At 62.5% G+C, this 14,198-nt stretch overlaps 1 protein-coding gene across 1 annotated transcript; it reads left to right on the forward strand.

Annotated features, from left to right (window-relative positions):
- Window positions 1-569: 569 nt before the first annotated feature.
- WDR18 (WD repeat domain 18) lies at window positions 570-12,952 on the forward strand. Its single transcript, XM_040537675.1, has 10 exons — window positions 570-826; window positions 2,324-2,434; window positions 4,680-4,813; window positions 5,365-5,506; window positions 6,182-6,325; window positions 6,523-6,587; window positions 6,706-6,830; window positions 9,884-10,050; window positions 11,574-11,642; window positions 11,932-12,952. Exons 1-10 carry the CDS (start codon window positions 617-619, stop codon window positions 12,061-12,063), a joined length of 1,299 nt encoding a protein of 432 aa, XP_040393609.1. The 5' UTR covers window positions 570-616; the 3' UTR covers window positions 12,064-12,952.
- The last annotated feature ends 1,246 nt before the right edge of the window (window positions 12,953-14,198 follow it).

Raw genomic sequence — 14,198 nt, forward strand, 5'->3', positions numbered from 1 at the left:
GGGGTGTCCATAGGGCCATGGGGTGCCCATACAGCTATAGGGTGTCCATAGGGTGCCAGTGGGCTGCCTGTAGAGCCATAGGGCATCCATAGGGTGCATCCATGGGGAGCCTACACAGCTAGCTATAGCATACCCATAGGGATATGGAGCGCTCAGGGGATCCCCATAGTGCTGTGGGGTGTCCAGGGGGTGCCTACAGAGCCGTGGGGTGCCCGTACAGCTATAGGGTGCCCAAGGGGTGTCTATAGGGCCGTGGGGTACCCATACAGCTATACAGAGTCCCAGGGGCGTCCATAGGGTGCATAGTGCATATGGGGTGCCTGTAGAGCCATAGGGTGTCTATAGCGTGCCTGTGGGGTGCCTGTAGAGCCATAGGGCACCCATGGGACACCCACAACACCCCTGGGTGCCCCCGGGGCCCCGATCCACCTTCTGGACTCCCATCCCGAACCCGACCGGGCCGGACCCTGCTGAGCTTCCTGCCGCGTGCGAGCTCCCCGCGGCGCCTCCCGCCCCCCCCCATCCGCCCTGTCTCCGCAGCCGGTTGGGCGGCGCGCAGGAAGGGCGGCGCTCTGCGCTCCCGCCGCGCTCTCTCTGGCCCTGGCGGACCGCGAAGATGGCGGCGCCCATGGAGGTGGCGCTGGTGTCGGACGCGGCGGGGCCGCTCTGCAACTGCTCGGTGTGGGAGCTGCACTCGGGCTCCGCGCTGCCCGGCTACCGCGGCGGCAACAGCGGCCCGCGGGGCCTGGCGCTGCTGGGCGGCGAGCACCTGCTGGGGGCACAGCTGGGCAAGAGCTACATCAACGTCTGGGAGCTGCAGAGGAAGGTAGCGGCGGGGCGCGGGGAGCTCCGCGGGGGGCTCCGGGCGGCTCCCGGGCACTGAGGGGCTCCCCCCGGTACCGGGGTGGTGCGTGAGGGCTGCCCTCCGCGGGGGGGGCCAGCCCCGTGGCGAGCTCCCCCCCCCCCGTGGCCGCGGGGCCCCCCCCGGTGGCTGTGGGGTGAAGCCCCCTGGGCCCCGAGGGCGCCCTCCCCCCCTCCCTGGAGCCCCCCCGTGGTGCCCCTCAGCCCCCCTTGGACTCACAGGGACCTGCCCGCAGCCCCCCTGCCCCCTGCATTCCCCGGGGTTCTCGTTCTGGGGGGGGTCCTGAGTTCCCTCGCTGCAGAGGTCCCCAGCAGGTTGTGTGGGAGCTGCTAAAAGGCGTGTTTTGGGAGAGGGGTTAATCCCGAGATCGCCTTCCCGAGCCCCGGCGCTGCCCACGCTGCTCCCTGCATGGGGCTTTACTTTCTGAGGCCGTGGGGCTGCCCCAGGAGCATCGCCAGGAGCCCGCCCGTCCCTTCTGAGGGCAGCAGGACGGCCGGCGGGCACCCTGGGCTCTGCACCCCCACAGACCACGGCCAAGGAGCGGGGAGACTCCGCGCTGAACCCCACGGGTGTCCCGAGGGTCCCCTCCGGGCCTGGGAGGGTTTGTCAGGGGGGAGCCGCAGAGAAGGCCTGCAGGCCGATTCTGCTTCCGCTGTGCCTGAAAACTCCCATCGGCTCCTCCTGTTCTCGGCACATTTCAGCCCAAAGTGGAAGATCCGCAGACTGAAACCCCGCCAGCCAGACCTCGCCTGGCCCTGCAGAGCCGCCCCGGTCCTGCTCCTAGCTGTGCACAGGCTGTGCTGCAGTTAGGGCAGGAGGGCAGCACAAATCCTCCACCCCACAGCTGTAACCTCTCCGTTTCTTGGCATTCCCTTCAGTTTTGCTGCAGAGTGCAGCAGCAGTCCCTGAGCTTCAGTGCACACACGGCCCTTTCTTCGCTACGGCTCAGGCTTTGCTCCTGCCAGCTCCACTTACCCCAAGCCAAGAGCTAGCTCAGATCGTGGTTCCCTCCCCCCCCCCTTTAATTAATATTATTTTGCTGTAATCTTAGCTTGTTTTCTGCTGAATCTCCAGGGCTCCCCAACTGTGGAGCATGACTGTATCCAAATCCCGTGCCTCTTGGTACTGCTCCCACTGCTTGCGGCTGGAGCTCTATGGGTACAAGGAGGGCAATTTACCTTTTCACTGGCGGATTAAACACAAAGCAAGTGCGAGGAAACCTGCAAAACACAGAGCAATTTGATGTCATTTGTGCAGTCCTAGGGATCGCGCTTCTCCATCATTTTCTTCTTCAGCTCCTCTCTGCACAGAGCCTCCAGACTCCAGTGTCAGGGCTGAGGACGCTGCCAGAGCTGCCTCTTCTGCCCTGTGCCAGTCTGGGCTGAGCCAGGCTCTTGTTTCTCCTTCCCTCCCCAAATTTCCACCCTCGCTGAACGGCTGCTGTTGTCTTTGTGCTCCCAGGACCAGCTCCAGCAGAAGATCATCTGCCCCGGGCCGGTGACCTGCCTGACGGCGTCTCCCAACGGGCTCTACATTCTGGCTGGCGTTGCTGAGAGCATCTACCTGTGGGAGGTGAGGAACGCTCACAGCCTGGCAAGGGGATGGCGGAGGGCACCGGGACACCAAAACGTGCAGGCCGGAGCTGATCAAACTGCCCAGGTTCTCCCTTTCAGAGCCCCAGGTGGCTGGGCTGGTTCGAAAGGCACGCCAGCACTATGGAGCTGGGCAGTCTTGGTTGCTGCTGGGGGTGTTGTGATGATTCTGCAGAACGCATCTGAAACTGCATCGTGCTGAAAATGAACACAGGCTAACGACTTCGGTGCCTTTTGTCCGCAAGTCCTAAAGTGTGGCTGCTTATGGTGGCGTTCCCCAATGCCCTTGGGGCTGGGGCTGGGTCATACCCGTGTGTAAACCCACGCGTGGGGCTGGGGACTTGCCCCGTGCGCTGCAGCGACTCAGCGGTGGCACCTGGGGCAGAGGCAGAAGGAGGCGCTGGACCAGGCCCTGCTCTGCGACGCAGAGGGTGTTTGGGTGCAGCAATTCATCGCCTTTCTGCTGGGCTGGGATCTTCAGATTTGCCCTGTGACTTTGCACTTACTTACAGCTGTCTTCTGGCAGCTTGTTGGTGCTGCTCTCCCCAACCTGTGCGCAGGTGAATTGTCAGTTTGAAGGCTCCCGTAAACGATTTGGAGCTCCGTGCAGGTTAAAGTAATTTGGATCCCAGGGAGATGGAAAATCCTAGCAGTCCTAGAGAGGAGGAGGTTTGTATTTAGGTCCTTCCTAGATGAGTGAGGGTCCCCTGGGCTGGAGGAAATGGAAATGCAGAGATTTGCATCCTGTGTAGTTAGCGAGTGCCCCAGTCCCATCGGGTGTTAGTAAATCTGTGTTATCCGTGCTGCGTGGTGGAGGGAAAGCTCCTCTGGGTCGTGGATGTTAATGTTGTCCCTGGAGCCGTCAGGGATCCGTGCTGTGTGCTGGCACGAGGCGCTGGGGCCGCTGCCCAGGGGTTCTGGCAGCACCGAGGAGGAGGAATTGTGCTGCAAGGTGCTGGCTGGGGTTTGGGCCTTTTTCTTTCCCAGCCACTGCAGATGCTTGGTCTGGTATTCAAGGCTCAGATGGTGAGCCTTCTTCCTCAGTGCAGAAACCAAGACTTTGTTTTCATTTAGCGCTCTTTCCACATTTTAGCCTAATATTTTTGTGTGGCTTGTGATCTGGATGCCTGCAAAGGCTGCTGTGCTCTGGTCGTCACCCTATTTTTAATTAGTGGTGGTGTTTACGTGGGGATTACAGTACGTTCTAAGCACTTCACCAAGTAAATAAAAGAACACAGCTTGTTCTTAGCCACAGGATTAAAGACCAAGATATCTAACCTGTAAAGCTCTCCATTTTGGGGGATGTTTCTGAGCCTTATTATGTGGGTGGCTCTATCTTAATTCATCAGGTTTTGCTTTTAGAAATGTGCCTGTGGCAGTGCTGAGATAAAAAAACAAAAACCCTCACAAGGAACGCTGGGGCTGAGACTGCAGCAAGTGGGAGTTGCTTGCTCATGATGCTCTGAGCTGGTCTCTGCTCTGCCTCGTCTGCAAAACGCATCCCTTCTGCTTGCCTCCAGCCAGCCTGGCCTCGCAGACGCTTCCAGGCGTCTGGCAGGAGTGGTGACGGCGCTGTCCTTACGGCAGAGTGAACGGGCACACTGGAGAGGCCGCACGGAGCTGGGGAGGGGTTCCAGGAGCCCTAGTTATTCGCCTGCTCTGCGAAACCACTTGTTCTCTGTTGAATTGCAGTTTGCTTTTATTTTTAGGTGCAATTCAGACAATGAGAGGGAGTTGGTTCTGTTCTTTTATGTGGAGCTCCCTCGCTGCCTCTTAGTTCCCTCCCTACCTGCAGCGTTGCCTTTCACCAAGAAGAGCTCCGGGTTTAGGAAGGCGTTTTCCACCCCGGAGCCCTCCTTGGCCTGAGACCACGCAGCCTTGCCAACATGCAGCAGCCCCTGGGGCAGCACGCAGCAGGTTTGTAACCACCGCAATCATCGCCTGCCGTCGAGCTGAGTGATGAGCTGCTGTGAGAGGCTGGAAGAAGCCATCAGAGTGATATCGACAATGAACAGGAAAGCTTTACTGCATGCCTGTGTCTTGACCAGGGAAGCTGCGCTGCTGTCACTAGGTTCTGGAGCTCCTGTGGGCAGGAGCCTCTCAAACTGCCTCTTGCTGGATTTACCTGGGGATGGGCTCTGGGTGCTGAGAGCAGGGAGCAGAGTTACCCTGGCACATCCCAGTGCTCCTTTCTGAGTATTCTCCTGCCCTTTCCTCTGCCCTAGGTCTCCAACGGGAACCTCCTAGCCATCCTGAACCGGCACTACCAGGACCTCACATGCCTCTGCTTCACTGATGACAGCAGCCACTTTCTCTCAGGGGCAAAGGACTGCCTGGCTCTGGTGTGGAACCTGTACAGGTAACAGTGCCACGCGAGGGCATCTCGGCCTGCTCTTGCTGGGGACAGAGAGCATCTGGGCCAGGAATACAGACCACGAGATCACCACCACTTCCAGGAGGCAGAATCAGCGCTGCTTAAGCCTGCGCCTCTAAGCTGTTCTTAAAACCTGCTAGTGGTGACAAGGCTGTGCCCTGCTTACGCAAGTTGTTCCAGCGCTGTTCTCCTCAGTGCCAGGTAGACTTTGCCTAGTGTCTCACCCAGCATTCCCAAGCTGCGGCGTTTCCATCCGACTGCCTTTTCCCTTTTGACGCAGGGTGGATTGTGCCCTCCCCCAGGTAATGGCAGCTGAGGGCTCCGTCCCTTGGGATGGGGAATCTCTGTAGTGGCCCTTCTTGTGCTGTGGCTGCTGGCAGCTTCTGCATTCGGCTTGGTTCTTGCAGCCACAGAGCCTTCCCCGAGGCAGCAGAGCCTTGTTCAGCTCTTCATCACAGCCACTTTGCCTTGGCATCCCCAGCGTGGCTCTTGCTGCTGGGCTGTACTGAGTCTCCTCTTCATTCTCCCTCCTACAGCGTGCTGCAGGCAGAGCCCTCCCAGATCCCAGACCCTCGCCACGTGTGGTCCCGACACAGCCTCCCTATCACGGACATGTGCTGCGGCTTTGGAGGGCCCTTGGCACGAGCTGCCACAGCATCCCTCGACCAGACAGCAAAGGTGAGGCTCGGCTCGGTCGGAACAAACAAGCGTCCCAGAGGTGCGCAGGCCCCAGAGGGTTAAAGCCTGGGTTCTGCTGGGCTGCAGCAGAGCTGTCCGTGCGGCTTGCAGCAGCTCGGTTTCTTGGCTGTCTCTGTGATGACTCAGAGCTGCCAGACCTAATGGGTTTTGCCTCTCCAAACACCAGCGGTTTCCCTGCACCTGCCCTCAGACTGTGTCTCCTCATGCTTTGCAGTCCCTCTCGTCCCTGGGGGGCATTGGGCTCATCCCTCATTTCCCTTCCCCGGTGTCCCTTCAGCCTGGAAGGACGCAGAGCACGGAGCTGGCTCCTCTGGGCACGGCAGGCACCGGAGCTGGAGCTGCGTCTGCTCCTCCTGCCTTGCAGGAAGGTTCTGCCCTGGGGAACGAGACGGGGTGAGACGGGCACAGGCAGGTCAGGGGCTGCTTCGGAGTTGCCGAGGAGCGTTGTTGTCTCCTGGTCACAAAGAGGCTGCTTTGGGTGACCCAGGGCAGGCCACCTTGTGCCTCAGTGTCCCCAGCCGCAGTGAGGAGGCGGTTCCGGTACGTGCTGCCAGCTCGCCGCTGGGCATGCGGGTGCTGATAAGCAGTAGTGTGTTCTTCCAGTCCTGCAGTGGACGTTTAAGCCCTTAATTCTCCTGCACTGTCTGACTCCAGCTCTGGGAAGTCTCATCTGGGGAGCTCCTGCTGTCCGTCCTGTTCGACGTGGGGATCATGGCCGTGACCCTGGACCTCTCCGAGTACCACATGTTCTGTGGCGGCATGGACGGCTCCATCTTCCAGGTTGACCTCTGTGCCTGGGTGAGTGCTCGGGGCATGCCCAGCCTGGGCGCAGCACCCTGAGCCTCTGCTGCCTCCCCGCTGTGATCTGCCAGGACGGGAGGGCCTGGCTTCCCTGCGCCTCCCCTGCCCTGTCCTGACACAGCGATGAACCTGCTGCCTTCGGTCTTCCCGCACTCAAACCCCTCTCGCCCTCCTTCCTTCTTCCATTTCTGCAGCCAGTCCAGAGAGACCGGACCTTCCAGACAGAGCGGGAGAACGGGAAGATCTTCAAAGGGCACAGGTGAGATACCAGACATACCTGCCGAATGCTTCACTGCCCCTGCCTGCCCACCTCACCGGTTCCTGGCAGACCTTGGGTCGTCCTGAGGTTAAACGTCGCCTTCCCTTCCCCGTTCCAGGAACCAGGTGACGTGTCTGTCCGTCTCCACGGACGGCAGCCTGCTGCTTTCCGGCTCACACGACGAAACAGTCCGGCTGTGGGACATCCAAAGCAAGCAGTGCCTGAAGACGATGAATCACAAAGGTAGGCATGCCCTTATCTCCACAGTCCTTTCCTCCTCAACTGCTAAAGGCTGCTGCTGTCTCGCTTTTGCTGATGCTGCCGCGCGCAATTCAGGCATTTTTCTGGTACTTGCTTCACACTGTCAGGAAGGGTAGAGGCATTAAAGGGATGCCTTAGCTGTCTGGAGCAGTGTTTTGACCTTGCCCACGTCTGTTAACAACCCTCTTGTGCTCTGTCAGAGACTGAGTCAGAGATTTTACCCTGTCACTGAGGAAGTCCAGGATCTTCCACCGTGTTTTCCGAAGGGAGCCGTTCCCCCAGACACACCCTAGCACCTGAGGAGGCTGAGGAAGGGGGAGAAGCCGCCCCTATGCCCCCAGCAGCAGGCACCCACGAGCTCATGAGGCTCATGTAGCAGAAGTACAAGCTTACTCTCTGGACAGAGGAGGGCGAGCCGCTGCATCGGGGCAGGCACTGAGACCCAGGCTGCCTGCAGACCCATTCCTGCTTGCCTTTTGCTGCCGAGGACCGTTCCTGCGGGGGGTTTGCTGCAGCGTCCATCCAGCCTTGCTCCACTAGCACTAGAAGAGTGAAAACAGGCAAAGCCTGAGCTGTGTGAGTCATCGCAGGAGCGGTGGCCAAGCTTTCACTGCGAGCCAGGCATTAAAGCCTTCCTCGAGGCTCCAGAGGAGCACAGAGGGACACAAGCCCCTGCTCTTCCCGCAGGGCACAGGACCGTGCCGCTGGGTGCCGGGGCCGTGAGGTGAGGGTGCTTTTTGCAACCTCTGCAGGCTGGCTTCTCCCTGCGGGCAGGGATTTGGCTTCCCCAGCAGCCCTGGCACCAGTTCCACCCCGCTGCTGCCCGGGTGCTTCATCCACGCGTGGGAGCAGCGTGGGAGCTGCACGTGGCTCGGGAGGTGTCCCCCAGGGAGCCCCCTGCACCGGGGAGCCGTGCCGCAGGGAGCACGGGATGGAGGGGCCCTACACTGAGTTCTGGCAGGCCGCAGATCCACCGCAGCCCTCCCACATCAGCAGCGTGGGACTCCTCCATCCCCAGGGTTTTTTCTGGAGCCGCCCCACGCGCGGGCTCCCCGCAGCGCTGGTTTCCAGCTGGCCGTGGCGCAGCCCTCCTGGCAAGGTCTGTCCCGAGCTGCCGCCCTGCTGCCCCTCTGGTGTGTTCCCTTCACGAGATGACGAGGGCTTCAGCCACAGCTGATGTGACAGCCACCTCCGGCCTGGCGTGCTCAGGGTGGTGACGTCCCTCTGCTCACAGGGGCAAAGGCTGCGGGAGCTGCGGGCAAAGGAGAAACCAGTGGCCTCCCCACATGACGGTGCTGGAAATAGATCAGAGGAGCTGGAGCGTGGCTCGGGGCTGGAGAGGAGCGTGCTGTGCTGGCAGGGCGGCGCAGGGGGCTTCTCCAAGGTTTGCCTGCCCTTGAGTGGGGCAGAGCACAGGCAGAGGGACGGGCGCCGAGGGGCTGCTGCTGCTGGTACGGAGCTGGGACACGGCAGAGCTGCTCCCTGCCACCCCAGCGTGGCTGGCACCGAGTGCGCAGGCACCGTGCAGAGGGAACCTGCAGGCCTCGGGGGCGTGCTGTGAGCCAGGACGCCCGGCCTCTCTGCCCCAGCATCTCTCCCGACCCCAGTTCCCTCACCATGCCAGCGCTGTGCTGCCCGCGGACGCCTGGTGGCACAGCCTGACCCCGAGGGCTCCTTCAGACAGGGCCAGCGCGGGCGTGCTCCATCCGAGTCCGTCCTGCCGGCACCTGCTGCAGCCTTGGAAGCCGGATTATTTGTTCTGCCTCAGTCCCACAGTGGCAGGATGTTACTCACCGCCCGGTGCCGGAGCCATCCCTGACCATCAGGGGCTGGGAGGAGCGTCCTCACTGGTGGGGGGAGCTGGGCTGGCTCTGCTGCAGGCCTGGGCCTGGGTGGAGACCAGATGTGCGGACTTGTGAGCTACTTGGTGAGGTCTTGTCCCCTCTTCCTTGCTTGTCCCTTCCTTTCAAATGGCTCCTCACACCCGCTGGTGAGCTGGAGGTGCTCATCTCACTAATGGCTATTTTCATAAGCAGCAGCAAACTTTTTGTTAGGGAGGGAGCAAGAGTAAAGCAAACGGTTCGTTACAGCAAAGTGCTGGCAAGGAGCAGCCTCAGGGACCAGCCTGGGCCTCCTGGCAGAGCAGCCTCTGGATGCAGCGTGCTCGGCAGAGCCTTTGGTGTGCCGGCCTGAGCCACCCGCCCGCTGAGGGTTTGGAGCAGCCTCTGCTCCGGCTGGTGCTGGTGTTGAGGGAGCCTCTCCCACCGCCAGAGGTGCTTCTGTCCGCCTCTGCAGAGACCAAAAGCCTCAGGTGGCTCCTGCCCCCCAGGCTCCCTCCTCCTCCCGTTCCGCACCTTTCCCTGCCGCCCTTGGCAGCGGTTCCGCGCGGGAGCTGCGCTCCGCAGCAGCCTTCGCTCAGGTGGCTCTGGATCCTTTTAACCTTTCCCTTTGTGCTGTCGAGTTCAGCGGGGGGGGAAGACGGATGGCCGGGGATTTATGAGCAGTGCCTGAGCTGCTCTGTTCGCACACAAGCCCCTGGGCTGCGGGGGTGCTGCCGGGGAGCCTTGGTGGTCTTGGAGGGTCCTGCGCCCGACAGCGCTCCGGGGAGCGCGAGGCTGCGGTGGGAGTCTGCTGGCAAGTGTGAGCCTGCAGCGGGGGGCGGAGGGGGCTGCTGACAGAAAGCAGCAGCCTGTGCGGGTAAATGTAGTAATTAAAGCACTCATTAACTCTGCCAAACGAGTGTGTGTGATAGATCATTACCGGCAGACAGCTGTGAGCCAGCCGCTGATGGATGGCTCGCTCTGCAGAGGACGAACAGACCGCCGCGCTCCTGCGTGCCGGGGGCTCGGAGCGGGGCCTGGGGCTGGGAGGTGCCCGGGAGGCGTCTCGGGGTGCTGGGGGTGAGCACGGGAGTCCTGGGCACCCGCGGCTCCTCGGGCTGTGTTTATCCTCGGGGCTGCCCGAGGAGCCAGCAGGAGTCAAAGCTGGCAGAGCGGAGCAATGTGACCCGTCCTCCCCCCCCTGTGCCGCCCCAGGTCCGGTTACAAACGCCTTCATCGTGCTGGCCCCAGCCAACATGTTCAACCCGGATGGGAAGCCCAGCGTGCCTCTTCCTAAATTCAGCAAGCACCTCTACGGCACCGAAAGCAACGACGAGCAGGGAAGCGAGGGAGTGACGCTGCGCCTCGGGCTCCACCAGCAGGTACCGGGGGGCGAGCAGGCTGCCGGGGGGGAAGGGGTCAGGTGGGGGGTCCGGAGGGCGCAGAATTTCTCCTCCAGCCCCCTTGGGGCGAGGACCTGGTGCACTTCTTGCTGACAGAGTAATGTGCAGTGGACAGTGAGGGACCAAACCCCCACGGTGGGTTCAGGGCCAGCAGGACAGGTAGCTCGATGGCTTAGGTGAGGCAGGGAGCAGAGACGCTTGGACTGACCAAGCCTGTGCTGGCTGGAGCAGCTGCGTGCCCGGCTCCTGGGGAGACGTGGGCCCTTCCCTGCACAAGGCTGCTCCCTTTTCCTGCCTCCTGTGCACATCTGATCCTCTCTCCTGCCTTCCCTGTGCTGCTGAACTTCCCCCGGTGCTGTTCCTAAAGCACGGGACTGCCCGACAAGCAGACTCGCGGTGGGAGCCTCGGGTCCCTCTGCCAGGCAGGGCACACGCAGGCGCTGCCCTCGCTCTCGGCTGAGGGAGAACTGTCCTGGGACCGACTCCTCGGGGTGCTGCAGGGTCCTGGCTGCGTCCCCTGGAAACCACAGTGCCAGCTGGGACGTGGAGGAGCTGGGGGCTGCTCGAGCGCTGCCGCTCTGCTGCGCCCGGAGTCCTGCCTGCCGAGATCCCCCACCAAGCAGCATCTCTTTTCTTTTTTTTTTTTCTTTGCTAGAGGCTATTCCCCCCTCCCTAAACTCCGCTCGCCAGTGCAGTGAAATCCATTCTCCCTCCTTGCGCTCCCCTTGCAGTCCCGGCTGGTGCAGTCATTTGTCCTCCCAGCCCAGTGCCGTGCTGTGGGCTCGCTCTGCTCTACCTCCTGGGCTGGGCTCCAGCCCCGGTGCATCTGGCCGCAGCACGGGGCTGTCCTCGGCCGTGAACAACCAGGGGCTCGCCGTCACGCTGCTCCACCTTCCCTGTCCTGTCTGCCAGGAGCCCCAGAGCTGCTCCCTCCCCTGTCCGTGTCCGTCCCCAAAGAGCAACAGCGCAGTCGCTCTGATGGATGAGCTCCACGCAGAGGAGGTGTCGGCCCTTCCAGGAGGAGCTGTTGGCCCGCTGCTCGGCAGAGGGGACGGAGCTGCTGGAAAAGTCAGCCGTGCTGCCAGTCGGGCTCCCCTGCTCCCACACGGTGCTGGGCGTGGTGCTGGCCGTGCGGCGGGCCCAGCGCCTCGTGCTGCCAAGGCAAAGCGCGCCCTGTCTGTGTGTTTCCCCTCCGGGCTCTCATCACTTGGCACGGGCCTGCCGGGAGAGGAGCTCGGTACACCCCTGCACTGGGCACCCTCACGGGGACCCTTCTGGGGACCCCTGTCCAGCGCTGGGCACAGGGCTCCTGTTTTAAAGAGGCTCTGCAGGTGCCGCAGTGAGGGGCATTGGCCGTGCCCTGCTGGAGTCGCTGCTTTGCCCCATGAGGCTGGGTCTGGGGGCCAGGGAGGACCCTTTGCCTGCTCCTGCAGGGGGTACCCAGCACTGGGGCTGTTGGGAGGGGGTCCTGTGAATCAATCTGACCTGTCCGGTCCTTGCAGGACTCTGGGGAGAGCTACCTGGAGAAGGGCGAGAAGATGTACTCCCAGATGTGCTCGACGAGGGAAAAGGTGAGAGTTCCTCGGGGATGGGGGAAGCGCTTCCTGCCGGTACGGGTCCCTTTGGGCGTCCTCTTTTGAGCAGAACTGGTCCTTAGGGTGCTGTGCCAAGCTGGGGATGGGGGGAGCAAATCCCGGAGTCTGCACGTGGTGGTGGGGGGGGCTGCAGTTTTTGAATAGGAGACGAAGAAGGGAGGGGATGAAATGGTTCTGGATTTGCTGCTGCTCAGGGGAGCACCAGCTTCCGCTGCCAGAACAGGCTGGGTGCCTAAAGCTCTTCTGTCGCGTTTTTCTGTCGCAGAACCTGGTGGGAGACCAGGAGCATCTGACGATCCAGGTGAGCGAGCTGGAAGAGGAGGTGAGCACCCTCCGGAAAATCAACAAGAACCTCTTCGACTTCTCCGCTCGCATCATCACCAAACCAGCCAAATGAAGAGGCGACCCCCGGCCCTCACACCCCTCTGCCTCTCCCTGGGGAAGAACCAGCCAGCCCGCGGGCACGTGCGCACGCAGACGTGCAAGCACGCGTGGCTCGCCGCCTTGCCAGCATGCGAGCGTGGCGTAACGCGCAGGAGCATTTGCCTGCTCAGTCTGGCCTCCCTTTGACTACACGACTGAGATGGGCACGGGGCTGCGGGGCTGCTGCGTGTGCTCCCAGGCCGGCTGCGTGCAGGACACCACAGGGACCGTTTCCACCCCGAGGCGCTGCTCGGTGCTGGAGCGGCACAGCCCACGGAGCGGCCGGCTGCCGGCAGAGCGTCCCGGCGGCGGGGCGGCCTTCGGAAAGCAGCTCCTGCCCTTCTCCCGTCTCTTCCCCTGGCCTTTTTGTTTCTTTTCGTTACTCGACCCTGCGGTGCAGACAGAAAAGTGTTTTCTCTCTGCTAATACCGCTTTGAGATTGGATTTTTGAGACCCCTTCTGCCCAGCCTGCCCTGGGAGATGCTGCTCGGTACCACCGGACCCACCGCAGCCGGGCCCCTGCTGGGGGCTTGGGGCTTGGTTTTTCTCCCACGAAGTGGGGGCTGCGCAGCTCCTGCACCCCCCCATGTGCCCGGCCCGGCCCATGGGCAGGGGTCCGGGGTCATCTGCGGGCTTGGCTGGTCATGGCGGGGCACGGGGCTGCCACTGGGAGGGGTGGGGTGAGCACGGTGCTATTTCCGATCTCGGTAAGGTGACAGTTTATATATATTTTGATCCAGCTACTTTGTTTTCCACGGTGTTCTGGGACTCGGCCTTTTGTATTGTCACTAGCATGGCGGCGGGGGTTGTGGGTTTTGTTTAGGTTTATTTTTTACATAAAAGATTTGTTTTTTATAGTGAAAGATGCCTGAGTTTTTCCTTTAAAAAGCCCCTGGTGCCCACAGATCTCAATAACCTGCCGCCGCCTCCCCAGCAGGGCTGTCAGCAGGGAGCAGGGAGGTGATTTCTTGCCGCAGTCCCTCACTCATCCCTGCCCCGAGGCTCTTTTCCCGGAGCCTCCAGCAGCCCCAGAGCATCCTCATGCCCGGTGCAGCTCCCCCAGACCTCTGGTCCTCAGGTCCCAGAGCAGGGGGCAGCAGGGGGAGCGCAGAGGGGTACGTTTGCTGCAAGGATCAGCAGTTGGCAGTCCTCTTCCTGCAGCAGCAGCTGCCTGCTCCATCGTCCGGTGCCACCACTGCCAGCACCACATCCTGCCGCCCCTCGGGGGGCTCTTTGGGGCTGGAGGGGGGGCACGGCAGCAGCACAGGGTGGCCTGGATGCTCGGGGTGCTCTGAGCCCCAGCCCCGCACGCACCCACCGCAGCGAGCAGCTCAGCACACCAGAAGTAAGCGCAGCTGATTTAAAGTGCACTTTAATAGCACGAGTGTCCGCGCAGCCCGCTCGCACGCCAGCTCGCTTAGATAATGCTTTTAGCTTAATAAGCCCCATTTCTCTTCTTTCGCTCCCCGCCTTCCTCCTGACATTTTGGATCAACATTAATCGGCTGCAGCAGGGAGCAGCAGCCGGAGCCAGGGGGATGCTCGGGGCACGCGGAGAGCTCGGCTGCAGCAGCGGAGCCCCGGGGGCTCCCTGGGGGCTGCTCCCCCCTGGGGGCTGGGGGCTGACCCCCGGGGGCTGCCCCAGGTCGGGGCGCTCCCTCCCAGCGCCCCCCCCCCCCCACTGAGCGCAGCTCCAGGCCCCTCCGCGGGGCTCACGTTGGGGTGGGGGCGGCGGGGGCTGCTCCGTGCCAGGGTCCCCCCAGCCCCTGCCCGGGGCCGTCAGGATCCGCTCCCCGCAAGGGGAATTCATTAGCTTTGACTCATTAAATCTGTCTGGTGATCAATATTTTCGCCAGCTGGTACTTGGCTCCCTTCTCGCTTTCTTTCTCTTACGAATTCAGCGGAGCCGCTCCCGGCCCAGCTCCCCGGCAGCTGAGGAGCCCCCTCCCGGAGCGAGGAGCCCCCCGGCCCCGGGCCGAGCCCCCCCGCGCCCCCGGGAGCCTCGGGCTCGTTGTGCCCGCGGGGGCTCGGCCCGGAGGGGCCGGCGGAGCCCGGCCGGGTCCCGTCGGGCGCGGGGGCCGCGGCGGGGGCGGGCGGAACGCGCGGCCCC

The sequence above is a fragment of the Cygnus olor genome, chromosome 26 (genome assembly GCF_009769625.2).
Source record: "Cygnus olor isolate bCygOlo1 chromosome 26, bCygOlo1.pri.v2, whole genome shotgun sequence".
In the NCBI taxonomy this organism is placed as follows: domain Eukaryota; kingdom Metazoa; phylum Chordata; class Aves; order Anseriformes; family Anatidae; genus Cygnus; species Cygnus olor.

Bases quoted from the DNA above. Each gene is read 5' to 3' on its own strand.
- WDR18 (XM_040537675.1), top strand. From the start codon at position 617: ATGGCGGCGCCCATGGAGGTGGCGCTGGTGTCGGACGCGGCGGGGCCG. The intron at 5,507-6,181 runs GTGAGGCTCGGC...GTCTGACTCCAG, and splicing joins CCCTCGACCAGACAGCAAAG to CTCTGGGAAGTCTCATCTGG. The intron at 10,051-11,573 runs GTACCGGGGGGC...CGGTCCTTGCAG, and splicing joins GCCTCGGGCTCCACCAGCAG to GACTCTGGGGAGAGCTACCT.